Source organism: Melospiza georgiana, chromosome 16, assembly GCF_028018845.1.
Source record: "Melospiza georgiana isolate bMelGeo1 chromosome 16, bMelGeo1.pri, whole genome shotgun sequence".
Classification (NCBI taxonomy): Eukaryota; Metazoa; Chordata; class Aves; order Passeriformes; family Passerellidae; genus Melospiza; species Melospiza georgiana.
The window spans coordinates 5,649,346-5,675,556 of record NC_080445.1 but is presented as its reverse complement, the minus strand read 5'-3'; the positions used below and the strand labels follow the sequence as shown (position 1 = coordinate 5,675,556).

Below are 26,211 nucleotides of genomic sequence, written 5' to 3'. Positions count from 1 at the left end.
GTCCAGGAGAAAAATGAAGACGCATTCCAAATAGTGGAGCTGAGGATTTTCTCTAACTGGGGCCATGTGGAGTACACCTGCCTGTATCGGTTCAGAGTGCACGGGAAACCTGCCCAATAATCCACACTACAGCTGGGGGTGGCTGCTTTGTACATTTTGTTCCTAATCTGTATATACTGGGAAGCCTACAACACTGGAATCTGTAAAGGATGAGGATGCAAGATGCACACTGCAGAACTGTTGATCCTCTGATAAAGGCAGAAGACTGTCAGCAGAAATGTATAAACCCCAATTTTAACTTACTCTAAGGCTCAGCTTGTAATTGCCAGTTTGCTTCATATTTCTGTGTCCATGCTGAGAGAAACAATGCATGCAAACAGCTCTGGTTCATAAAGCCCAGTTGACAAACAGGTGACACACGTTTTATTACAAATGAATGTATAGGTTTTTTAAAAAGAATAAACCACACTTTCTGCAACTAGGAATCTGTTCTTTTTTAATCCAGGACTCAACTGCATACTTTTGCTAGCTTGGCACCATAAGCCAAAAACTGTGGTACATTTTGAACACTGACTGTGGCTTAAGGTGTCCTTCAGTTGACAGTTGGTTGTAACCTTTTTGGTGGATCCAAAAGGGCTTCTTTGCTACATGTTGAATATAATAAATACTACTGTCAGGGAAAGCTAACACAACCAAAACCAGTTTCAACACCAGCGACTGAGAATGCTTTACTGTAATTTGTGGCCGTGAATTGCTCTAAAAGTCAGGGATAACTTCAGTTACTTAAAGTTATTTTAAGGGTTTTTACCATGGCAACTTGGCCAGTTTGTTCTTTTTTTAGTGTCAATCCCACATCAACCTTGATGTACTGACTGACGGGCTCGGAGCTGATAAGCCTGCTGAATTGCTCAGTAAACACTGCTGTACAGCAGCTGCACTACCTTACTTTGTCCAAAGTGGGACAAGATTTCCTTAGACTGGTTGATTGTTATTCTCCTTTTGTACTGTGAGAATTCAGTGTGGAAAACAAGCCTGAAGCAATTCTCGCTGCGTCACAGTTACCAGAGGGACTCGAGCTCAGCGCTGCTGGTGCAAACACGGGCATTCCTGATCCTCCCCAAAGCCTTAGTCGGGTACCAGAGGAGTAGAGTTGCTCTTGGAAACAACATTTTCACATAGAACAAGGTGAAACTGCTTGTTGCCCCCCTTAGCCTTGCTGCTTTGAAGATCCTTTTTGGAAAAGATTCCTGAAATTCACTCGTTTGCAGAATTTTTATCTTGCTGTTCCTAGTGCATTTTGTAGTTACACAGAACTGTTACACATGGACCTGCTGACTGGTTTTCTGAATTGAGTTATGTATGTTGCACAACAGTCCTCGAATGTTTGAAATACAAAGTCTCCATGTGAAGAACTGTTTTTCACTCGACCTAGAGACAGAACCTATGGCCTACGCAGAGGAGTAGATGACACATGTACAGGTGTTTTCATATTATAGGTTACATATTTAAAATTAGAATTATCCTGTATAAATTGAAATTAGGTAGCTGGGGGGGGAATATTTTGAATAACACTAACTTATTTTTAAAAAAGCAAGATAGGACTTTGTGCAATGTATTTTTGTAAATGCTTTTCAAAATGTCTGTTATTCTTTGCTGCCTCCAAACTGACAAGATGCTATTGAGATGTTTAAATAAAGAGTTTTAATTTTTGAAAGTGCATGTAATACTTGAAACAAGAAATAAAGCCTCTTTTCTGTTTTTTTTTTTTATCAGGTGCTTAAATAAGTGAGGAAAGATTCCAATGCAATGTGATTCCAATGCTCCGAGCTGGGGCAGGGTTGGGGGATTTCACGGAGGTTTTTACAAAGGGTAGGGGCACAAAGCTGTGAGGGGCAGGACCAGGAGCAGCGTGTGGTTGGTGGGGCCTGGGGAAAAAGCACATTTTGGGTGGGTGCTGGATCCTTTCCAGCCGTGTGAGGGAGGGGAATTGCTTTAACTCCCGTGCCCTCAGCCTTGGCTGATCCCTGCGCCGCACTACTCCTCAGCCAGGCTGCTTGCCCGCGCTCCATCCGCCGTTCCTTGATTTTTATTAAGGTTATCCTGCGGTTTCCTGCGCTGTCGGTGCTCCAGGCCTGGCCGTGCCCGCCTCGAGTCCCGGGGTTCCCCTCACGCCGTTCTCAGCCGCCGTTACCGCTCGGGACGCCGCGCGCAGCCGCGCGGGCTGAGCCTCGCGGGCCGCCGTCCGAGCGGGCGGAAGCCGGGCAGCGGGGCGCCGGCGCTGCGTGCGCATGCGCTTGGCTCCCGCCTCCCCTCCCCGTCCTCCGCGCTGATGGCGGCGGCGATCATGGCGGCGGAGCAGGAAGCCGCGAAAGGCGGCGGCGGCAGGAACCGCGGCGGCGTGCAGCGCGTGGAGGGCAAGCTGCGCGCCAGCGTCGAGAAGGGTGACTACTACGAGGCGCACCAGATGTACCGGACGCTGTTCTTCAGGTAGGGCCGCGCCGGGCCCGCCGCGCCGCCCCTCCCCCGCCCGGCCTTCCAGAGCCTTCCCACGCACTGTGCTCCGCTGACGCCCGCCGCGCCCACGGCCGCTCCCCATTGGCTGCGTGGCCTGTCCATCTCCGCGCCCCGCTCTCTGATTGGCTCGCGGGGGGGCGGGGTGGGGCGGGCGCGCGGCGCCGGCCCAAGCGGGGCCCGGGCCGGGCCGGGCCGGGGAGCGGCGGCCCCAGGCTTGGCTCGGCTCGGCCCGGTTCGGCCGCGTCACCGCCCTCGGCCCCGCCGGCTCCGTCCGCGGCTCGGGGCGGCGGGGCAGCCGCTGCTTGCCGGCCTTTAAAGGCCAACCCCGGCCCGGTCCGCGCCCCGCCGGCCCGGGCACTGTCCGGTGAGGCGCCGGGGCTGTTGCGTCACGCTGCCCGCAGGTCACGGGCAGAGCGCAGTTTCGGTCCCCGTCCCCCAACGCCGCCCGGTGGCCCCGCGTTCCTGCCAGGCCGAGTGAGGCCCCCGGGTCAGCGGGATGGGCCGGGGTTGTCTCCCCGGGTGTCCCCCGGCGCTCCGGTCCGGGCTCGCCCCGTTCCCCGGGCCCGGCCTGGAGCCGAGCCCCGCACAGCTCTGCCCGCTCCGTGGGAGTGTCGGCGGCTGCCGGGAGGGTTCCTCGGTTTGGAGGTTGGTTGTTGCTCAGCAGGGACTCGGGGTTACTTTGTTTCACGGCACGGTCACCCTGGAGCCGTGCTCGGAAAGGGGCAGCTCTCAGGGTGGCCGGAATCGCCTGCACCGAGCAGCTTTTTGGAGTAAATTCCACTTGGTGTAGTGTTTGTGTACGTGACAGTGACTAAGTAGAGCAGGGCTCTTATTCAGAAGTGCTACTACTGCCTCTTTTGTCATAAGGAGATTGTTTTTATTGCAAAGCATTTTTAGGCTTCATTTTTCAGGTCTGCTGCAACTTGCAGGGGTCACCCTTTCCTCCTCAGACTTTAACATGGAGACCCTTGCCTGCAGGAGCACAGAAGAAGGTGTTTGTTCTAGGGGCTTCCTCAGCTGCCCCCAGCTTTGTTTACTTGTGATTCTTCTGGGAGAGGACAGAATGGAAATTGATTCACAGAATCAATTAGGTTGGAAAAGACCTCTGATGTCATCAGGCCCAACTTTTGGCTTTCATCAGCTGTCAGCTGGACTGTGGCACTGAGTGCCACATCTGGCTCAGTCCCCTCAGCTCCCTCAGCTGTTGTCATCAGACTCAATCTCTTGATCCTTCCCCAGCTCCACTGCCCTTCTCTGGACACATTCCAACCTCTCAGTGTTTTTCTTGAAGTGAGAGGTCCACTCTCCCTGTCCTGCGTCCCCTTTTCTCAGCCCTCATCTGTGTTAGGATGAGAACAGGCCTATGAGTAAGCACAGAAAAACAGAATTCATGGAAGAAAGTGGGGAGGAAAGTCCTTGGTGCATAATCCTGCTCCCAGCATACATCAGCCAGCCTGCCCTGCCCTGCCCTGTGTCCCTGCACCATCACATTAAATCAGTTTGTTCTTCCATAACCCCTCTGATGGGATCAGCCAGGCACCATCCAGGCCTTAAGACTTAAATTGTATTTGAGAATAAATCTAAATTTAAGACAAAGCCTGGCCTATTTTATAGTAGGGATTATGTGATGTGGTGTCTGCAGTGGTGTGAGAAGTCTTGGCTCAGGAGGTCACTTCTCCAATCTTCTGGCTGTATTAACTCACATATTGAAGCCTCCCTGAATTAATTTGGAATTGAAGATCCTGCCTTTTCCATTTTAAATACAAGTGAAAGGATGTGTTCAGTTAAATGAAAGGGTGACATTTGCGTGGCTGGGTAGTCTTGTCAATCCTCTGTAAAATGTGATAAAAATCAGCATTTTTATTTATAGACACGTTAATGCTGATTGGGGTGACCTGAACTCTGGAACCGTGATTGGGTTAGCCAGTGCTTATTCCCTTTAAACATACAGGCCTGTAAAACACTTGTCTCATCTGTCAGAGGGGGAACTTGAAATCCTGACTCAGTTTCATGCACTGAGCTGTATTTTAGGGTGGAGGAGGGGAAGAAGTGGAGGAGGAAAGATTACCATAAGCCTGCCTCCTGCAGAGTTATTATCCCTCTGTGATCCACAGAGCAGGTGGGAAACTGCTGTTGCTGCCTAACCCTGAGCTCCCCCAGACACACCTGAGCTGGTGCTGTTTGCTACTCCCCAGGCTGGCTGAGCTCTTCTCTCTTCATCATTTGGTAACTGGGTCCCTCCTCAAAGTGTAATATCCTTGTTCCATCCATTTCTATTTCCCTGATACTTGTAGGTCATTTTTCTGGTGTAAATAATGTGTTCCAGGATTTCTCTTGTTTTAAATACCATTTAGAGCAATGTCATCAATATTTATTTTTATTAAACAAGTTTTCTGATAAAAGTTCTTTGAAAAACCCCAGCTCTTTGTAAAATTGTCTTCAGCAGCTTTTAGTGTCATCTGTAATAATTCTCAGATTAGGAGCTTCCACGTAGCATTGTGAATCTGCTGGAAGTAGAACTTGTGGAATTGGATCCATGCTGAGTCCAGCTCTTAGAAGCAAACCTGGAAGGGAGCCCAACTATAAAAACATTGGAGCTGGGGATTCATTTGACTCACATTTACCATGGTGATTGAGTTGTTGAGAATTATTCCAAAACTACCATTGTGTCTTCCATTATTTCAGCTCTGTTTTGGATAAAAGACCTTGGTGTTTCTCAGAGTTGATGAGCAGGATGGAAGGAGTGTTTCCTCTCTTGTTTGTTGTCTGTGTGATGTTACCAGCAGGGGACACGTGTGACTGGAATCTGGGGCACAGCACAAGAGGTTTGGGATGCTCTGGTTGTCCCTTTGGTTGGTGTGACCCCATGGCCACGCTGTCCTGCTGTCCCACCAACCCCAGAACCACCCTCTGTTACCCCATGGGCCCTCTTGGGCTTTGGAGCAGCCTGAGGGGCCCTTCAGGGGCTGAGGGGCTGCCCCAGGAACAGAAAGGGGTGACAGGGGCACAGCCCAGCCCGTGTGTCACAGGGGACAGACCAAAGTGCAGGTGCCAGACCAGCAGGGTAGAGCTGACACCTCTGTGATATGAACAAATCAGCTACTGAGAGCACAGGCCTTTTGAGGAGCAGTTGAGAGAAATGGAGTTTGGAAACTGCCACACCTAAACTGCTGTTATGGGAAATGCTGTGTTTATGAGCTGGGAATCTCCAAGAGCTGCAGTACTGGCAGTGATGATGTGCAGGAGGCTGCAGGCACAGCTCTGTGGTAAGAGGTCCTGAGGTAACCACTGGGAGCAAATTCTTTAATTCCTTATTTCTTCGTTAACTCTTAAGTGAGAAAAGTGGAAGGTGTGTTTTGAAGCATTATATTTTGTTTCTTCTGAAGTGTTGCATGGTGAATCTTGCTGGCTGTGCTTGTCTTGCTCTCAAACCCATGAGGGATGAGCTCCTTTGGTTCACAGAGGGCCAGGACAGGCTGATGTCCCCTGGCAGAGTTGTTGTGGTCAGAGAGACTCAGAGAGACTTGGGCCAGTGGAAAGGTCAGCAAGCTCTCCAGGAGGTATTCCAGAAGTTGTTTCACTGGGATGGCTTTGGTAGAGGCTCAGAACATTTTGCTCAGTTGAAGTCTTGGGCTCATTCCCTTTTCTTGTTCCAGTCCCAAACATATTTGTAGCTCTCTCCATTTTCATTCTTATATTCTTTGTATTATTCCATCAGGTCTGGAACAGAAAATTGCAACTTGCAGTTCAAACTACGTCATTATTGAAACTAACCTGATTTCAAAACAAATCTCTTGTTGTCATTATTTTAAATTTTAGCCAACTTTTAATCCTTTAAATATAAGTAACTTTAAGCATACAAAACTAACTTGGTGGTAATTTTTATCATGGCTTTGCTGTTTTTTTCAGGTATATGTCACAAGGAAAACATGCAGAAGCAAGAGAACTAATGTATTCAGGGGCTTTACTGTTCTTCAGTCATAACCAGGTAAGTCACTGCTTTTGTGTGTGTGGCTTGAGGGCAGGGAATTGTTACTCCCAAGATTTTGAGAAATGAATGGTGAGTTCCCAGTAGTAAATATTTGGGGTAATTGCTTTGTAATCTTTTGTTTTATCTCTTTGTTGAGCCTTTCTCCACAAAGAATGATTATGCCAAGCTGGAACATGCAGCAGTAGTGTTTGTGAGCATCCAAACAATGCCTGTGTTCTGCTTTCCTGGAGGCTTCTCTTTGATGCCATCAAATCACTATAATTTTTTTATCAGGAAGGCTGAGACTTGATAGTGTGCCCTAGCTGTTGATAAAAGCATTAGACCTGCTGCTGCCAAAATTCTGCTTGATGTTTCTTTTTGTGCCCTGATACATTCATCACTGCCAGTATGTGTCTGTTTTGTAGCAAAACAGTGCTGCTGATCTGTCCATGCTGGTTCTGGAGTCTTTGGAGAAGTCGGATGCAAAAGTAGCAGAAGACCTTTTAGGTGAGCTGACCTCTGCTCTTGGTTTGGTGGCATTTAGTTGTGCCTTCCCTTCACAGTGATTTGTTAATGGTCTTGAAAGTTGCAATCCTTATTGGATGCCTTCCCAACTCTGGGGGAAACTTTGTTATAGAATTGTGGGTTCCTGATGACTCTGTGGGCATGTTTGGAACCAACACTGCTGCCTGTCCTAAGGATGGATCTTAAAACTGCATTAGAAGCAGCAGATCATCTTATTTTTCTTAATGCTAAACATTTTTTAATATTGTTTCCTCTAGAAAATTTGGCTAAATTGTTTAGTTTAATGGATCCAAATTCTCCTGAAAGAGTGGCTTTCGTATCCAGAGCACTAAAATGGTCCAGTGGGGGATCAGGAAAACTTGGACATCCAAAACTACACCAGTTACTAGCTATTACCCTGTGGAAAGGTAAGAAAAATCAACTGGCTTTTCTGTGTTTTCCTTTGAAAATGTTGAAAACAAGGTGTTATAAGAGATCTGCTTTGGGAATAATCTAAAGAAGCTGAGATGGAAATGATTGATTGATTGATTGAGTTCTGCTATTAGCTGATTTTTGCATTTATGTCTTTTTAATGTTACAAGAAAAAAAATGGGTCTATAGCTCTATAATAGTGCAAAATCCAAAACACAACTGCAGAGAGGCTCTCTGTAAAAGGCAGGTTGATCCTTTAGATACTGAGGTAGTTTGATTGTGTCATTAGGAGGAAAATTGCTGGGGAGCAAAGATGTTCTGTTGGCAAGTATTTTTGTTTTTAAATCCTGGATAAACATGACAAAGATTGAAAAACATCACCTGGCATCCAAAACAGTCTTTGGACTGTAATTAAGTACTTTTTGAGAAGTTGGCCAACAGGGTTATTTCAAAATGAATGCTGTTGCCTTTGATTTATGAGCCATTTTATCACTTGTGATGGGATGTAAGAAAAACACAAAATGCTCTAAATAATTATTATACTTGTGGATGATAGCCAGTATTTACAGTCTTGTGTTCAAAACATAGCAAAGGTGATTGAGAACACTTGAATACATGCCATTTTTTCTGTGGTTTCTCAGGGATAACTGTGCAAGATGATTGTTGATTTTACATTTTTCAGTAGCTGCCAAGTGATGACAGTGGTTTCATGTAACAACCCTGACCCAATAATGGTCAATCTGCAGCCTCTCTGTGTGCCATAGGCAATTCCCCAGCTGCTCTCCTGGGATTTGTGTTAGCCTGGTGGCTGCTGCCAGCCAGAAAGGGAGGATTCTTCTCACTGCATTCAAGTCAGAGGCTGCTACAATTAGGATAAGAAACAGTTGCATTCTGAAACTAAAAGTCCCCATTTTGTAGCTCACTGTTCTCTTGAAGAGCAAGATGCCTACATTTTCTCATTCTGTAGCTTTTGGAGTTTCATCACAAAAGGCTCAGATTTTTAAAACAATGCTTTCAAATTCAAAATATTAGCAGCTATATCCAGTTTTTGTCATTGCTGTGATTTTACACAATCCTTTGCTTCAGGTTCTAACAAATCTTTGCCATTTCTTACACCATTTTTCCTGCATAATTGCTGTTCTGTTCAGCATATGAAAGTGATTTTAGTTTTGGTAGCAAGAGTGGGCTAAGCTAAAAATAGGGAATAAAAAAAGGATGCTGAAGCTGCTGTTGGATTTCTTGGTGCACTTGGTCTAATATGAAATTTCTTGATTCCTGTCCCAGACATTGGTGATAGCACATGAAGTGTCAGCGTTCACTTAGACAAAATGATACAACCCAAGTTCAAACTAGCAGTAGCTGTAATTGAGTAAACTGTATTTAATAGCAGTTGTTCAAATGTACTTAGAGTAAAATTTACTATCATCTCCCTGTATAAATTATCTGTAACTCACAGACTTTTTACCAGCTATCTTCTTTACATACCACACCTGTAACTCTTGTTCTTTTACCAGCTAATAAATGACAAGCCTAATAAATTTATTTTTATGTTCAAGTTAACTGAACTGATCTCTTAAAAGCCTTTTCCTTTTTCTTTTTCTAGAGCAAAACTATAGTGAATCTCGGTATCACTTCTTGCACTCGACAGATGGTGAGGGCTGTGCAAACATGCTGGTGGAATACTCCTCGTCCCGCGGCTACCGCAGTGAGGTGGACATGTTTGTAGCTCAGGCAGTACTACAGTAGGTGTTCAACTCCTTCTGAAGCATTCTGCTGACATGACATTGGTAGTGGGACTGTTAGTGTTCAAAAACACAGAATCACGGGGGATTATATGCGGTGCTTTTTATGAAGAGCTCTGGGAATCGGGGTATATTCAACCCAAATCTGACTCCAACCATACATCCGAAATGATCATGGTTTATACTCTATCGTTACATAACTTTCATGTTAATTATTCAACTTATATTGTTCTATTGTATACATAAATTTAGCCCCTCTCTGAATTTCCAACATAGTTTCTCACTATTCTTCTTATGGTTATATAATAATTACATTTAATTATTAAACAATCTTCACATCTAACAATTATATAATTTATCATACGGCTTACGCAGGTGCAGTTGATCTGGGAAAGCACAAAGCCTAACATTTTAGATTCTATCTTTAACTTCTTCCAGGGTTCCACTATCAGGGCCAATCTAATTTAACCACACAGAAACTGTGAAACTGGCCAGAGCAATGGGAGAAAACTGTCTGAAAACCGATGTGTTAAATTTGTCAGACTGGGGAGAAAAAAAGTAAAATAATGTATTAAGGTCAAGTCCTGAAATTATATTATTTGCCTGAACCCTGAAAGCACAATTCTTAGCTTTATTAACACCACTTTAGGTCTAGTTAGGGCTTATCTATATGTTCTTACAAATACCGGACTCAAGCGGGCCCTGTATTTAGCACAGAACTTGCTCTCACTCAGGTCCTAAGAGGCAGCTTGTCATGGTCAGCCTGGTCTGTGAGCTGCAGCTTGATGGTTCTTGCCTTGACAAAGTTGTTGCTGGCTCTCATTTTTGGCATTTATTTTGTAGGAGGTGGGAATGCAAGCTATTGTGTGCTTTTGCAGAGCTCATGTAGAATGAAGCCAGTTTTACAGTGTTCAATCAGCTGATGGCTTTCTTCAGGCGGGGAAGGCAGCTCATGGAGGAGTCTGAGGAGGAGGTGGAGACAGGACTGTGTGGCAGGGAGTCAGGGAAGAGAGTAGGTGTTGGGGGAGAGGGAGGAGGTGAGAGCAAGTTTGTCTCTCTTTTGGCAGCAGTGAGCTGTCATGTCAGATTTGTCCTGCTTTCCATAGCTGGTTGCTATAGATTGCTGTGATTTTGAGCAATAGCAAATCCTTTATGGAAATCCAATATGTGAAGGACTCAAACAATTTTATGGGAAGAAACTCTGTGGAGAAGTTAAAAGATTATTTTTTCAGTGTTTATACAGTACTTCTACTGCATCATTTACTGGTTTATATGTCAAATACTGTGTTAAACCCTCTTGCATGGTAGTTTATTCTCTAATGAAAATAATTGCAGTTCCTTGCTGTCAGTGAGGCAAAACAGCCCCAAGCCCTTGCACATGTGAGGGTGCAGAATTAGAGGCCAGCCTGCCATCAAAAATGACATGGCTTGTGGCAGCCTTCCTAGTGCCTGCTGACAGCATTTGTCCCAGATAAAGGCCTGTCAGGCCAATGGGACTTGCAGGGATTGCCAGTTAAATTAACTGGACCTGAACAAGGATTTGATCTGTTTGAGGGATCGATCTGTTGGGGACAAATGGTTTGGGAGCTCAAAGTGCAGCTTTATTATGAGATTTTTAGGCATGTGTGTCAAGCTATTAGTGATCCTGATGCCACATTATGTTGAGGTGGAATAAAATGACAGAGTCAACAAATACTGACAGATACATACTAAAAGGAGATGTGTTTGGGGATGAATGGGTCTTTAATTCAGTTTTTAACTCAGCATAGTAAATCCTGGACCAGTAGATGCAATATCAGTTTCATGTGAATTACAGAGTAGCCAGTCTTTCCACATTTTGCAAATTGATGCTCTCTTTTAGTAACTCTACTGTACAATCTGCTTAGATCCTGGTTGAACTAATTCTATAAATATTTAATGTCTGTTTTCCCTCCCAACCTGCCTATTGCACAGTGTGTTCTAGTAGTGATTTTCCCCTTCCTCAGCTGATGGCCAAACCATCCCCAAAAATGTCCATCTCTAACAGTTTTGTTTTGCCATCAGTTCAAGCCTGACATGGCCTCTATACACAAGTGATTTTGGCTTCCCTTTTTCTGTGGTGAAACCATTTCTCTACCCTTTGTTTTTAACTTGCCCCATTCTCTTTCCTTTTTCAGATTTCTCTGCCTAAAAAATAAGACCAGCGCCTCAGTTGTTTTTACGACATATACACAGAAACATCCTTCGATAGAGAAGGGTCCACCCTTTGTGCAACCACTGCTAAACTTCATCTGGTTTCTCTTGTTGGCAGTTGATGGGTACAGTCTGATTTCTGTCATGTCCTTCTTGATTTCCTTTTCAGTTGTTAACTGAAATTACATTTTTGGTTGTTTCCTTTCTAGAGGGAAACTAACAGTATTTACAGTATTGTGTGAACAGTATCAACCTTCACTGAAAAGAGACCCCATGTATAATGAGGTGAGTTACTCATAAACACAATTTAACTCGCTCAAGGAGTGAAATAATGGCTGATTGTCTCCAGCTTTGTAGAGAAGAGCTGGTGATTTACTTGCCTGGGTGACTTCTGTCCATAGTAAATGAAATAATTGCTTTTTTTTTCACCTTGTGTCCCTGCAGTACCTAGATAGAATAGGACAGCTTTTCTTCGGAGTTCCGCCCAAGCAGACCTCGTCCTATGGGGGATTGCTAGGTAAGCTCTGCTTGGAGCTACCTCCAGCCTTTGATCAGTCACCTGGATAAAACACCTGTGTTGGAAACACATAATCTGTTCTAAGCAATTTATAATTCTTTTCATAACCTGTAGGAACAGCCCCTGCTCTAGAAGACAAAATGAATGAGTTGCATGTGAAGGTGGTTTGGGGGAACTTGTAGACTTTTCATCATTGAGAAGGGGAGAAGCAGTAAAAAGATTCTTATGGGTAATTTCTGACATTATGGTATAGCTTCCTAATGTAAAGAAGCATCTTACTGGTTAAAGTTTAATTTCCTCAGAGTTCAGTGACTGATTTTTCTTAAATCAAGTATATGGGGCTTTGTAGAGATCGAATCAGTACTGATACAACATGAATGTGTCCAAAGAGGAAGTTCTGAAATTAATACTGCCCTTCAACAAGGACTGAAATGGAATAGAGAAATTCAGCCCTCATTTCCTGACTCTTGAATGAAATTAGCACAAAATTAATGTTTTCCCTGAGAACTAAGCTTCTTTGTAAAGTGAATGGAAGCTTTACGTGCAAAAGTCAATTCACTGAGACCCAAAAACACGATGAAAAACATGAACATCATGTTTTTACCATCTGTAATTTGCCTTTCAGCAATTCAGGCATCTTTAAATTGATGCCTCTGAGTTTCAGACAATTTTTTTACGCCATGATGCAGACTGTAACTGCTTCTTGAGAGTTTCACTGCTGGAGGTGTGTTTTTCCTCTTTTAGTTGGGTTTTTTTCCCTCTGAGGGCGCAACTGTAGCACATAAATATGTGACTTTAGGTTTTTCAAGTGTATTCTTAGAGAAGGAACAGTATCAGTGAACAGCTAAGAGTATACAGCTTCCCAAATCAATATTCATAATGGAAACCAGTGTGGGATTACTAATGTCTTGGTGAGACTCTTCTACTTCAAAACTCTTGGGGTTTTTTTGTTACAGAAATCTGTACTGCAACAGGATGGAAGATTAGTTGAAAGTTTTTTGAGATGTAAAACTAGTGGTTTTGACTGTCCTGTATTTTATTCTAGGAAATCTTTTAAACAGTCTGATGGGAACTGGGGAAGATGATGACACAGAAGATGGTCAGGAAGACAGCAGTCCTATCGAGCTCGACTGAATGTTGTTGTCATTGGGTGCCGTGTAAATCTGATGATTCGATGACTCCAAAGACACTTTTGGAATTTGAATCCTGCAGTTGTTTCTTGGCTCCTAAAAGGGCTCCTCTGGTCTTTTAGAAATGGTTGCTGAAATGTTTATACTGTCGGTCTATATTATTTATGTAAAAAAAAAAAGAAAGAAACCAACAAAAAGTAGCCAAATGAACCAATATCGGAGCGGTTGTTAGTGAGTGTCCGATGCAGCGGCTGGGACTGATTAAACACAGTCTGCAGTTTCTGATGCAGTATTCCCTTTTGCACATTCTTTAATAAAGCATAAACATGGGGCTTGTCCTTCACGGCCTACCCAATACCATCTGTGTTCTGAGAAAGCCTCCTTGCCCTCTGCCCTCTTCCAAGGAAGATCTCGAAAGGCAGGCGGAGCAATTGAATAATTGATTTGCGAGGCTGGTGCCAAAAGTACTGTGAGACGAGCCGAGCAGCATAATTTGAGATGCACATCCAAGAGACATTGATACAAGAACTTGCTTCCACTGCCATGAGTAACATGCACACCCTTCATACTGCCTGCCCCTCTCCCCAAGGCCAGGCTCTGGCTGAGCCCACGCGTGTGATTAGCCGATACTTCCTGAAAAGCACAAGGTTGAGTAGCTCTTGAGTAAAAACCCATCAGTGGAACGCAGGTAATTGGCTTCCAGCTGGATCTCTCTTGCCTAGGTATAAAAATTTGGCATCTAAAATACATCCTGTGGCTTGTGGCTGTACTTTGGAAGAGATTTTGCCAGTGTAAGTTCCCAGCTGTACGTGCAGGCAGCAGCGTTGCTGTGGGCAGGGTACGTGCTTGAACTGGGTGGCAAGAAAGGGATACTGCAGAGCTTCTGGTTCTTTATGATATATTTATTTTTCTTGGGTGATTGATTCATTTAACACTTTCTGTTAAAAAAAAGAATAAATCAATAAATAATGGAGTAACTTCACCCCCAGCAGTAGGCATAGCCATTCTCCATCTCCTCTGTAATGCAGCACAGTCTGGTACAGGGAAACGGTGAAAGGGTGGGGAAACGCTTTATTTTTTCACGATGAAAATAAAAAGGCTTAGATTAATAAACAGCAATCATGCATGGGGGAGGGATTAATACAAATTATTGACTGTATGAAAAAAAAAAAAAGGCATTGACAGGAAGACTTTGTGTTAATTGTGAAGTCTCAAATAAACACTTTATACCAGGATGTGCGATACTGCTGCTTTCTAAGAGTTTCCCAAGCAGAGCTTTACATTCCTTGCTATTTTTTTCACTCTGCATTTCACTGTGGCTCATCCAGCCCTCGATGCTTCACTTCACCTCTGTGCAGTAAAGGTGTAATTCTCTTGGGGTATTGGAATATCTGGAGCAGATGGGGCTTGCATTGCTGTGCAGCAGGTTAAGGGAAGAGCTCCCTCTCCAGGTTGGTGTAGACATTTAATAAATGATCTGGGATGCCAGCAGAGGATGAGAACCACAGCTTTCATTCTTTTGGCTGCCAGGAATGTGCCTCTCAGGCAGTGTAAGGTGTCCAGCTCCTGTCCCCTGCTGTGTCCTGTTATGTGACCCAGTGTGAGGTTTTTGCCTCAGCTCTGTCTGCAGCCTCCAGCAGCCCCCACTGTGAGCTCTGTGTGTGCCCTGACCCCAAAACCCCAGCCCTGACAGGAGGGCAGTGCTCCAGAGCTGGGGCACCAACAGGTGGATATACTAAATGTATATTCAATAATTACAACAGTATATACAGAACTTATGTGTGTGTGTGTATAAAATATATACCTAGGAATTTAAAATACATGTATACACACACACACACACACACATATAAACAGCTTTTTGTATAGATAATAATTACATACTTGTATTACATATCATTTATAATATTATTCTTAATTATACATGCACACAAAACAATTTTTATAGCTACCTATAAACAAAAAAGGAGCCCAGTGTGTCCTCTCCCTGCTTCAGTTGTGCCTGGGTTGGTAAGTATGTGTGAATGACAGTGTGTGGGTAACATACACTTATAAATACTTTAAATGTAAGTTAAATATATAATTATAGTTAGGCATACACGTGTGCATGCAGATATACACCTTACATTTATAAATATATTTATAAATTATGTATATACAGCATGCACATGTGTATACAATATATAATCACATATTTTAGAAAACAAAGTATAAAAATGTCTATACATAAACAGGTGTGTGAAATACATTTAGCTTATATCTTTGTAAATTGAGTATGTCTGAGTGCTACATCTGTACATGAATGTGTGCATATGAACACCTCACACATACACATTTTATATATTACACCTATCCACTATGCAGTTGTCTGAATAGCCAACATAAAGTTTATTTCTCTATTCCCCAGAAACAGCTATCCTTTGTGTATGTGTGCACACATAAAGAACTATTACAGAAAAAATACACAGAATATGCACTATAACACACACACATACACAAATAATAGCTAAAACAATACACATTGTGTTTTGAGGGTGTCCCACAGCCCTGGGGCCCTGCCAGCACTGGCACCTCCTTGTTTCCATTTGCTGCTCTTTAACCCCACCTCCCTGCCCTGCCCCAGCACCACACGGCCACGGCTCTGACATAATAATAATTTATTGGTTGGAATGACATTTAGTAGCACAGTTGTCTTACCAGTGACAGAACGAATGCACACAGCCGATGGGATGCTCTCAGATACACAACCACCCGAGGAAACGCGTCGGACAGGTCCGTGGCTGGGGCTGGGCCCCCAGGGCACGCTGGAAATCTCATTTTGGGCTAAAACTCCAGCACCTGGTGTGCAGGTCGCAGCCCGCCCGCCCTAACTGCAGGAATTACAGTGCTCAACACCGCTGAAACGTCACTTCAAGCAGCTTTTTTTTTTTTTTTTTTCCTTTTTTTTTGGGGGGGAGGCAGGAGAAGAAAAATCAACCAAAAAAAATTGGATTATTGGGGGAAAAAGTGCAACCACCAAGTCCGGAGAAGGGATGTGCCTGCTGGGAGTGAGCTGGGACAGGCTTTGATGGTGCCCAGCAGCAAACCTGCAGATAAAACTCAACACCCCAGCTTCATCCCAGGCTCCCCAAATGGGGCAAAGCCCCCAGACCATGGAACAGGGATGACCCAGGGAGCCAAACACAGGCCTGGCCCCCAAAGCTCTGCTCCCCCAGCATCACCTCATGGGTTGGTGTCTCCCTGGCAGCCCCCTCCTCCCTGCCCTTTGTTAACAGGCTGATGATGCCCATTTCCTCTATTTCTAAATCCTATTTGCCCCTCTCTGGGTACAGCACCACCTCCAGCCCCCAGGGGGATAATTCATTTATGATTTACCCCAGCACCATGGCAGGCTCAGCTGCATTCCACAGCACCTTTCCTGTGTTTCCAGGCTGCCTCCCATCCCACAGGGATGTCACCCTTGGGGACTTGCAGCCCCCTGGAAAGGGCTGGCAGCCATCTGGAAGTGTGAGGATGCTCAGCTCCAGCACCAGGGACCTGAGCACGGGGAAGAGTCCCAGCTGCCCCTGGGATGTGCCACCAACAGTCTCTGCCATCCTGGTGAAGCGGGTGTGGGGTGATGGGGTGGCAGGGCCACCTATCCCACCCCACAGAGCAGCCACAGAGCTGAAATTCAAGTTGGATCAGGATCTTCTCCGACGTTCCACCGCCGCCCTTCCAACATGATCACGTGAATGATGAGGGGAAAGGGGAGTATTATTATTGTTATTATTATTACTGTTATTATGAATTATTTTTAGCATTTCAAATAAAACCACGTCGTGTTGTAAACAGAAGCTCACTCCTCAGGTCTGCCCAGCCAGTCCCAGCTAAGGTTTATGTTTGAAATGGGCTTCCACTGAAAGGAAAAAACAGAGAAAATAAAGTTAGAGCAAGGCAAGCACTGGCAGGTGGTGACAGTCTGGCACAAGCCCACCTTGACAGGAGTCCTTGCTGATGCTCCTTGGCTTTAGTTACCCCTATAACCATACAACAGCATGGACATCACACCAGAAGCAATGAAGAGGGAAGGATTTCATCCTCCTCCTCCTCCTGGGTGAGCCCCTCTCTGCCCAAACAGCCTTTGCATCCCCTGGGCAGTGAGGAGCTGCCTCACAGAGCAGGAGGGAGCAACATCCTGACCCCCAGTCCCTCCAGCCACCCCACCCTCCAGCCCAGGGCACACTGCAGGGCACCCAGCCACGCCATCCTCCAGCCCAGGGACACACCTGCATATTCCTGAGGCAGCATTGGCCGGCTGATAACCTTCTGGAAGGTGTTGATCCACTCCAGCTGGTCGTCCTCTGTCTCGCAGGCGAAGAGGAATTTCCGATCCGGGGTGACGATGGTGATCCCGTGCTGCCAGTGGTTCCCCTGCGTGGATGGTGGGAGCCCTTCCAGCACCTTGTAGCTGTTCTCCTTGCTCCCAATAAAAACCTCCCCTCTAGCAAAGGCATCCTAGGAGACAGCAGAGCAGGGGTGAGGGTGAAGGGAGCTCTGCATGCCAGGCACCAGGACAGCTGCAGCCGCCACAAACCCATCAGCCAAACCCCAACAGCACCACCCACAGCCCTGCTCCTCACCCAGGGGCACCCACAATGCAGCACCAACACCAGGGAGCCAAGATCCAGGTGCAAGAATATCTGATGGAGAGGGCCTTTAAAGTGGTTTTGGTATTTACAGGGTTACTGCCCACCAGGCAGAGCCACCAAGCATTGACAGTGTTGTGCCCTCTTGGCTCTCCCACCAGCCTGCATTTTGCTGCAGATCATTACTGTAATTATTACTGCTATTACTTTAATTATTAGTAGTGGTAGTATTGCAGGCAATTCCCCCCAGGCAGCCCAGGCACCCTCATCTTACCAGGGGATCTTTGAAATACATGAGCCGTCGGTCATCCATGGTGAACCATCGCTTCTTGAACCCCTCTGTTTGCTGGGGAGTCAGAAAATGCCAGATCACACACAAACAGCACAGCTTCTCTGTAACCATGCATGGCCCAGGAGTGTCAAAGCACCTGGAGCAGCCTGATGGGCTGGTGGAGCTGGGAGCAGATCACTTCTGGGCCACCAGAGCCACCAGAGCCAGAGGCTGGGCCAGCTCTACCAGAAAGGGACACTGGGTTTATGATCTAGATTTGGAACTTTTTTAATGTTTGCTCCCAGGTGAGGAAAGTGCATTAAACACATATTCAGAGAGTTATGAATTTGCCTCTCTGGCAAAGGTCGGTTTGTCCCGCCAGCAACCCCTTCTTGGGGCCATACAGAGCAAGACTCAAGTTTGGAGGGGCTGAAAAATGCTTCAGGTCCTACCTTTGGCCCTGTTTTCTCCATGTATCCTTCCTTCAGGTAGTTTCTAGAAAGCTTTGGCACCAGCTGGAGCAAGCAAAGAGGACAGAGAAGAGCAGGGTCAGATGGAGGGGGTCACTGGGTGTACTGGGGGGTCACTGGAAGGAAACCCCACCCTGAGCTGCCCCAGCCCTGAGCCCACCCCATAGCTCTGCCCCAGAGCTCCAGCCCTGCTCCTCCCCAGTGCTCAGAAGAGGAGGCTACAACACAAAACGCCCTGGAGCAGCTGCCCAGCACAGCCAGCAGCCCCCAGGAGCATCTCCCACACTCCTCAGGGCGCAGGGACAGAGCCACCCTGCAGAACCACCACTGTACCCCTCCCAGATAATTGGCAGAAGGCAGGAAATGCAATTAGATTTCAAAATCTACAGCCGAGGAGGAGCAGGGAGTAATCAACAAGCACCAGCACAGTGATGCTACAGCCCAGGAGCAGCACACAGCCCTGGCTGGCAGCACATCAGAGCAGCCTCTGGAATTGCATTAGCTCAGGATAACACAATTAGCAGCTCCAGCCCCCGGAAAACACAGGCATTTATAAACCAGGCATTTATAAACCAGGCATTTATAAACCATTTATAAATCAGGCTGCACTGACCTGCAGAGAGCTCAGGGCACTGACATCCTTCTGCCCTCACCTTCCCTGCCTTCCAGCCTTTGCTTTGGCTTTTTATTACAGCCACAGCCTTTGAGCCAGGTGCTCAGGGCCCCTGCAGGGGTGGCAGTGCTGGAGCTGCTCCCACAGCCCCTCTCATCCCTCCACAACCATCTCACCAGCAATTACAGAACACTCCGAAGGATGGAGCACTCCCCAAGCCTTCCAGCTTGTTAACAGGATGCTAAAAATGAGCAAGAATGGGAAAAAAATAGCCCCACCCAGCCAATGGTGCAGGAGCACTCACATCAGAGTCGCTGGCTCCAGGGAATGCCACTTGTAGGTAATGGAAGCGTGCTGCCCGGATGGCGTTGAACCAATCCACGATTTCCTGTTAATGAGGGGAAAAGCAGAGTGAGGAGGGCAGCCTGCACACAAATTAACCTGATCCTGCTGGGGTTTGTCCCTCCCATCACTCTGGCTCCAGTGACAGAGCTCAGTGTAGCAGGAATCCTAAAAAACACAGAACACAGCAAAGAGGTGAAGGATGTGGAACACCCAGCTGCTGTTCCAGATGTGCAGAGAGCTCTGCAGTTTCCAGTCAGCACCGAGGGAGGATTTAAACATCTCCGAAGTGGCAAAACCAGCCCCAAAAGAGCATTTGAAACATTCAGTTGACCCTATAAACACAGCTGGGCTGGTGCAACCTGCCCACCCAGCCCTGTCCCCTCCAGCAGGACGCCTGGGCAGCACCTGCATCCCACCCAAATTCCAGCTACAAACTTCAATGTTTTGATAAAAGAGTGGCTTAACATCTCTTTATCTTTGTATCCCTGTGCCTGTGAGTCCTTTAGGGACAGCCACAGTGATGCTGAAGTCCAAGAAGCTCTGGCACTTCTCCTCGTCCTTGGCAAAAAAAATCTCTCTCCACTTTTTTAACAACTAAGAATTATTACAATAATAATTTTTAATTGTTAATTATTACAATTAATAATTTAAACAGTTATTACAAAATAATTGTTCTATAATTTCCTTATTTTTAAACTCATGTATTCATTTATCTCTGGTAAGACCCAACAGCTTGTGCTGTATGTCTCTGAAGGTTTTGCTGAGAAATGCCACATTAATTTGAAGTGTTCCACACTAAAAGGGAGCACTCAAACTGCGGTCTGAGACTGTGGGACAGGAAAGGTTTGCTGGAAGGGAATCAGGAGCTGCCCTGCCTGGGATCTGAGCACAGGGACAGGGATGCTGAGCTGCCTTGGTGTCATTAATGCATGTGAAGCCTCTCACATCAGATCAGGGACATGCTCAATGAGCCAGACTTAATCCCAAAATAAACATTGCCCAACCCTCTCAGGTGAGGTCGCTGTAGTGTAGGAAAGACCACATCAAAGGAGATGTTTGCCTTCTCTAAGAGTTAAATTTTTTTATGCTTTAGAAATTATCTGGGTAAGGAGGAAAAGCCCACATGAAATTTTAAAATCTCAGTTTTAAGGAGCTGAATTGAGGGTATCTCAAAAATGGTCTGATGTGGCAAATAGCCATTCCAAAAATTAAAAATCTTTGCTTTGGTTTGTTAAGCTACTTCAAGTTGAGAGAAAAAAAATCCCAAAACATAATAGGACATAGACAACCAGTGTTTTGGAAAACTCTGACCTACTTGTCTGAGGTTTTACTCACTTATCACTTGCTCTCCTACCCTAAGCAGCTAAGGACACCCCAGATAGCACCACAGAGAGGATCACTGAGAATTCACTCCTGAAGTTCATGATGGCCAAACCAGGCTGGAGCTAATGAACAATAAGCTGTGATGCTAAAATTCTGAAATCTTCTACAGCCACCAATTGGGTGGTTATACACATATTTATTTCTTTATTTACCTGTGGGTCTTCTCTGTGATCATGATCTGAGGTAGGGTTTCACCCTGCAGAAAAGCAGAAGCTGAAACCCTCACTGACTTCCAGCAGTGAATTGCTTTCTGGAACATTGATAATCCATTGACACAAAGAAGGTTTGACCAAATTCTTCCCTTTGAGGGTGGGGAGGCCCTGGCACAGGTTTTCCCAGAGCAGCTGAGGCTGCCCCATCCCTGGCAACGTCCAAGGCCAGGTTGGACAGGGCTTGGAGCAACCTGGGATGGTGGAAGGTGTCACCCACAACAGGGTGAAATGAGATGAGCTTTAAGGTCCTTTCCAACCCAAACCATTCTGTGACTCTGTGAAATGTAAGAAGGAGCCTAAATGAGGCTCCCCCACCTCAGAGCAGGGAGAGGCAGCACCTCTGGGGTCCAGGAGGACACTGGGGCTGCTGGGGGAGCACAAGAGGGAGCCAAGGGCAGCAGGAGAGCACAGGGGGGTCCCAGGGCAGCCTCTGGTCCCAAAGGGCAGCTGCTTACCCCAGCAGTTTACCCCAGGAGTTCACCTTCTTGCAGCCCTTGTGCAGCCAAGGAGACAGACCCAATTCAGGGAAGTTGGAAGGAATTGAGCACGATCACGATCAGATTTCATCAGAGCACATCCTGGCCTGCGTGGGAGCAGAGGCAGCTCCTTCCAGCAGCCAAACCCAAACCCCAGAGCCCTGAGTGCAGCCCTCACAGCCTGGCTGGGCAAACCACCAAAGCCCAGCAAACCTCAGACTGGGACACAACAGTGGGAGATGCAACTTTGCCACTGAAGAGCTGCTGCTCATTAGTCTGGCTCAAATTGCAGCAGGAGGTACCTGAGAGCAGCTCCAGTGACATGGGCTGGGCTCAAGAAGCACCTGCTGACCAGCACCTGGCATGGAGGGGAAGTTTGGCAGGATCACCTCAGACCCATGACCATCTCCTTCGCACCTCCCTTCAGAGACACCTGAACAAGGGGATTTACTTCAATACAAACATGAATATCTGCATTTTATGAAGCATGAGACAGGCAGAACCACAACAGTTCCCTGCTTCTCCTACATTCCAGTTTGCTCCCCTTTTGCAAGTCTTTGGGCTGAGTCCCCTCATCTTCCAATGCTCCATCCACACTTTCTCCATCTCTGGGCACCAAGGAGCCTGCCTTGAAAAATCCTCTACTCCAAGCTGCAAGAAATCTCCAATTCCTCCCATTTGCATCTGTCTACTTAGAACAGTTTGCCACTCTCTGTGTTTGGAAGAACAGGACAAACACTCAAAGCTGGCTGTGCATCTTGTAGCCCTTCCACCCCCCAAGAGATCCCAGTTTGGCTGGAGCCTGGTGTGCCACAGGCTGGCTCCCAAACCTCCTCATTGCCTCCAGGGCCTCACCTTGCCATCTTCATGATAGACAAAGATGTTCCTTGTGCTATTGTCCTTCAAGTAAGTGATCTGCAGCCCGTGTGGGTTCCCAATTTTGGCAGGCTGGAAAGTGGCGTTTAGGTGCTCGATCTTCATAATTGCTTTGGGTTCTTTTGCCTGGAAAACACAGCTGGGTGAGCAAACACCTGAGAAGTGGCTTTCAAACCAAAAAACAGTTCACTTGGTCAGAAAAAAAGGCCTATTTGAGGGCATTAGCTAAAAGCACCTGAATGCCAGCCCACAAAACTCCCTGGTGATGAGAGATCTGAGACTCTGCTTGGGTGTCAATGCCAGCCTGGAAAAATGCTCTGTCCTTCTGCAAAATCCAGCAGGGATACAAAGAGACAGCTAACTAACAGGCCAGGGTGCTTTGTGACCCTCCAGCACCCACAAATAGTTCATCCTTGCCCCAAAAGACGGAGGATTACCCCCTTTGCCAACAACAGACCCAGCTGGGAAGCTCCATGTCCATGTCCCCCCCTGTCCCATCCTGTCAGGTGAGCCACTGGCTGCTGACTCTGCTTGACACTGGAATAGGAAACCAGGGAGCTTTCCCTCTGGATTGCATGCCATGCCATGCCATGCAAAGGAGGATTCAGATGGTGACACCTTCATCACAAGGTTGTCATCAATATAAAACCCACGTTCGCTGGATGATGCAGAGCCAGAGCTGAGAGAAACTCCTTTGCTGGTGGCTCGAGAAAAGCCCTATGGACTTCAAAGGGCAACAGAGCAGGAATGTGAGAATGGGCCTGGGGGACATCTCTCCATGACTGTGGTGGAGGAACAAGGGCAAACCCCACTAAAGGGAGGGTGAGCTGAGCCTGGTGGTCCTGTCCTGGAGCAGCTGGGGATCAGTGCTCATGGAGATTGTAAAATAAACTGGTGCCTTGGGAATTACATGCTCCAGGATGCTGCAATCCCATCTGCAGACAGCAACCCCAGGTACTCACATCGTTTTTGTTGAAGTACTTCAGAGCACCTTCCCTCTCTGATAACACGAATTTTCGGCTCAAGAACTGCCCATTGTCGCGTCCTCTCTTCCACAGAAATCCTTCTCTGTACCCTGCAGCAGAAAGGAGTCACTGAGATCCAGGGATAAAGTGCTGTACTTGAAAAGAAAATTGGGATAAAGAAAAGAACTGAGCCTTCAGAACTCAGCAAACCAAGTGTGGGGCTGCTGTGATGAGGAACAGCCCTTCTCCTCCAGACCTGCCCTTCTCCCTCTGCCCTCATTCTCTGCCAGCAGCTTCTGCTTCAGACATCTCCACTCTGACACCAAGGAGAGGCTCCCTGTGCATTATTGCAGCTCAGTGCTGGGGTGAGCCAAACACAGGGTTGGTGAAGGGTGCTGCAGGTATTTCTGATTGCACCTGCTCCCCTCAACAACACAGAATTTTTAGCATTAAGGGATGGAGAATAAAATTACTCTGTGTGTCACCAAAGATGATCTCAAATCATTGCTAACCCTGGCAGGTGGGCACCATCATGGTTGTATATGAAGAGAGGGAGGCCCAGAGAGGTTTGCTGAGCTGCCCAGGACAAGGCTGTGAGCCAGGATCAAAGCTGGAAACCCAGCTCTCCCTGCCCTCTCACATTGGACATTTCACCATTTTGATGTTCTCTCTCCAACTTGTGTAAAAACACAGAACCCAAATTCACTTCAAGGAAGAATTACAAAAACCCAACACAACCAAGTGTTATTCCATTCTGTGGCTCACAGGTTGCTGCTTCTCCCAGCCCAATCCCTCCAGCTGCTCTGACAAAGCCAGCTGCTGATTTCAGTGTACTTTGGTACTGATTTTCGCTTGCTTCTTTTCTTTTTCTTTTTTCTTCCCTCCAGGGCTGCATCCTCAGGAGCTGCTCCTCTGCTCTGCCCAAACCTGCACCCCTGTCAGCACCCATCAGTGCAAACCACCATGAGCAGCCCTTGCACCCAGCATGAACCCACACAGGCTCCCCGGGCCAGCTGTGTGTCAGCAAGATGAGTCCTCAAAGCCCTGATCCACAGGGCTGTGAAAGCAGACAGAGAAGGTGCTGAGAAACAAAACAGAACTGCAGAGGCACAACAGGGAACAGATCTCACACTGGAGGGCATTGGAGACAGAAAATTGTCACTACAGGACACCAAAAAACACAAGCTCACACCGCTGTTCTCAAGGTGAAGGAAAAGGGAAGTTAATTTTCTGACTCTAACATTTAAAGTTCTCCAAGAGTGACCGTGGATTGGAGGGTGACAGTGCCACCTCTCCAATGACACTGGTCAAACCAACAGTCCATCAATTTTCTCCTCTTCTATAAAGGAATGCAAAACAATGAGTGATTTACAGAAAGCGTGCGAGAAAGTTCACTACAAGAACGTCAACATCAGAAGGCTTAGAAAATCTTAATAAAACAGGGTGACATAAAATAAACCCTATCTCCCTTGTCTGATGTGCTGCACTGTCTCAGCAACAGCTTTGTATTTTAGAGGCACCTGGTGGGGAGACCTTGGCACAGGTTGCCCAGAGAAGCTGTGGCTGCTTCCCTGGAAGTGTCCAAGGCCAGGCTGGATGGGGCTTGGAACAACTTGGGATAGTGGAAGGTGCCCCTGCCAGGGTGAAATGAGATGATCTTTAAGGTCTCTCCCAACCCAAACCATTCTGTGGGGGCTGCTCTGATTAGGTGGAAGCTGAAGCCCAGCAGCACCCACTGGCTGCTGTGTTGGAGCACACAGCACCGTGTCACCAACATGCTTGCTCCTCTCCTGAGGCACAGAACGAGGGCTGCAGCCTCCTGCCACCACCCCATGGATCACCAGCACCAACCACGAGTGCAGAAAGCACTGCTGGGCAGGACTGATAAAGAAACACCACTAACATTGCTAACATTGCTATCACTGCTTCTGTCGCCTTTTCTGCATCACTTCTGCCACCTGCCAAGGAGCAAAATCAACCACTTTGTTCTGCAGGCTGCTCTGGCACCAACCTGTGACTCCTTCAAGAGCCCCACCAAGTGTCAGTCAGCCAGCAAATGGCACAGGACACAGGCACACAGCCCAGGTGGGCATTTCTCACCTGGTACGTGTCCTCCAAGGTAAACTGAGGAACTGCCACCTCCACACCCACCTCATCCCCACAGCTATAAGTCTGGGCCAAGGAAAACAGGGCACCAGGCTGAAAAGAAGACAGTGCATGGTCCTGTGCCAGCTGAGGCGGGCTGGGGGCTGCAGCTCCCTCAGGCACACAAAGCTGGCAGCACCCCCTGGGTACTCCAGTGTACCAGCCCTGCCCTGCCTGAGGGGCTGCAGAGGAAGCCAGGCAGAGGATTTTGTATAAAGAACATTGCTGTAGCCACCATCTCTCCATCTGACTTCCACCAGCACTGGGCTCAAGTTCCCCATTTTAAAGAAGAGGGATATTGCTATTTCCCCACCTCAGGAGGCTCTTACAGAGCTGAGTTAATGATGGGGGTTTGGTCTCTGAGAATGTGGATTACAGGAAGCACCCAAAATTATTTGTTCAGTTTTACCCTTTGCTCTCAGAGAAGAAAAATCCCTCCTGCAAGGAGGACAACCAGATCCACTGGTTTGCAAAAACCAGCTTGCATGCACTTCTCCTTCTGTCATCCTAAGCAAGGCATTCAAAAGTGGGAATTAAAACCATGTCTGATATTTGGTTTCTTTGGCTCCTTATTCACAGTTTCACCTGAAAACAGGCAACACAACTGCTTGTTTCCATGATGCTTCTAGGGCTGTGGTAACAGCAGGTCTGATCCCAGGCTTTCAGAAGAAACCTGAATGTATCCAACACACACAAATGCAGCACTGTGTTGTTTCTTGCCTTCTTATCTCACTGCAAGACAAAGCATAGGGGGCTGAATAAAAGGAAAAAAAAATGCACTTGTGCATGTAATCCAAGAGAATCACATTTTCCTGGAGTTCAGGCAGGGCATCTCCTCCTACAGAA

At 46.8% G+C, this 26,211-nt stretch overlaps 3 protein-coding genes across 10 annotated transcripts in view; 2 read left to right on the top strand and 1 right to left on the bottom strand.

Moving 5' to 3' along the window:
* The window catches only part of SUN1 (Sad1 and UNC84 domain containing 1), a 28,942-nt gene extending 27,181 nt beyond the window's left edge, over positions 1–1,761 (top strand). For all 8 annotated transcript variants that reach the window (XM_058035151.1, XM_058035149.1, XM_058035152.1 and 5 more), the window contains one exon: positions 7–1,761. In XM_058035151.1, the coding sequence (XP_057891134.1) occupies positions 7–120 (114 nt within the window). In that variant the 3' untranslated portion in view covers positions 121–1,761. The remainder of the gene's footprint in view (positions 1–6) is intronic.
* Positions 1,762–2,291: 530 nt separating this feature from the next.
* Positions 2,292–14,216, top strand: GET4 (guided entry of tail-anchored proteins factor 4). The gene is made up of 9 exons (XM_058035176.1): positions 2,292–2,487; positions 6,424–6,502; positions 6,910–6,991; positions 7,267–7,416; positions 9,024–9,162; positions 11,319–11,459; positions 11,544–11,619; positions 11,779–11,851; positions 12,897–14,216. Exons 1-9 carry the CDS (start codon positions 2,330–2,332, stop codon positions 12,983–12,985), a joined length of 987 nt encoding a protein of 328 aa, XP_057891159.1. The 5' UTR covers positions 2,292–2,329; the 3' UTR covers positions 12,986–14,216.
* Positions 14,217–15,623: 1,407 nt separating this feature from the next.
* The window catches only part of ADAP1 (ArfGAP with dual PH domains 1), a 49,359-nt gene continuing 38,771 nt past the window's right edge, over positions 15,624–26,211 (bottom strand). Inside the window, exons 5-11 of the mRNA XM_058035175.1 lie at positions 23,218–23,330; positions 22,235–22,381; positions 19,268–19,351; positions 18,333–18,395; positions 17,884–17,955; positions 17,250–17,478; positions 15,624–16,879 (exon numbers count right to left, since the gene is read on the bottom strand). Coding sequence (XP_057891158.1) covers positions 16,851–16,879; positions 17,250–17,478; positions 17,884–17,955; positions 18,333–18,395; positions 19,268–19,351; positions 22,235–22,381; positions 23,218–23,330 — 737 coding nt within the window. The 3' untranslated portion in view covers positions 15,624–16,850. The remainder of the gene's footprint in view (positions 16,880–17,249; positions 17,479–17,883; positions 17,956–18,332; positions 18,396–19,267; positions 19,352–22,234; positions 22,382–23,217; positions 23,331–26,211) is intronic.

Coding starts and splice junctions, on each gene's coding strand:
- GET4 (XM_058035176.1), top strand. CDS start 2,330: ATGGCGGCGGCGATCATGGCGGCGGAGCAGGAAGCCGCGAAAGGCGGC. Junction 11,620..11,778: donor GAGACCCCATGTATAATGAG/GTGAGTTACTCA, acceptor GTGTCCCTGCAG/TACCTAGATAGAATAGGACA. Junction 11,852..12,896: donor GTCCTATGGGGGATTGCTAG/GTAAGCTCTGCT, acceptor ATTTTATTCTAG/GAAATCTTTTAAACAGTCTG.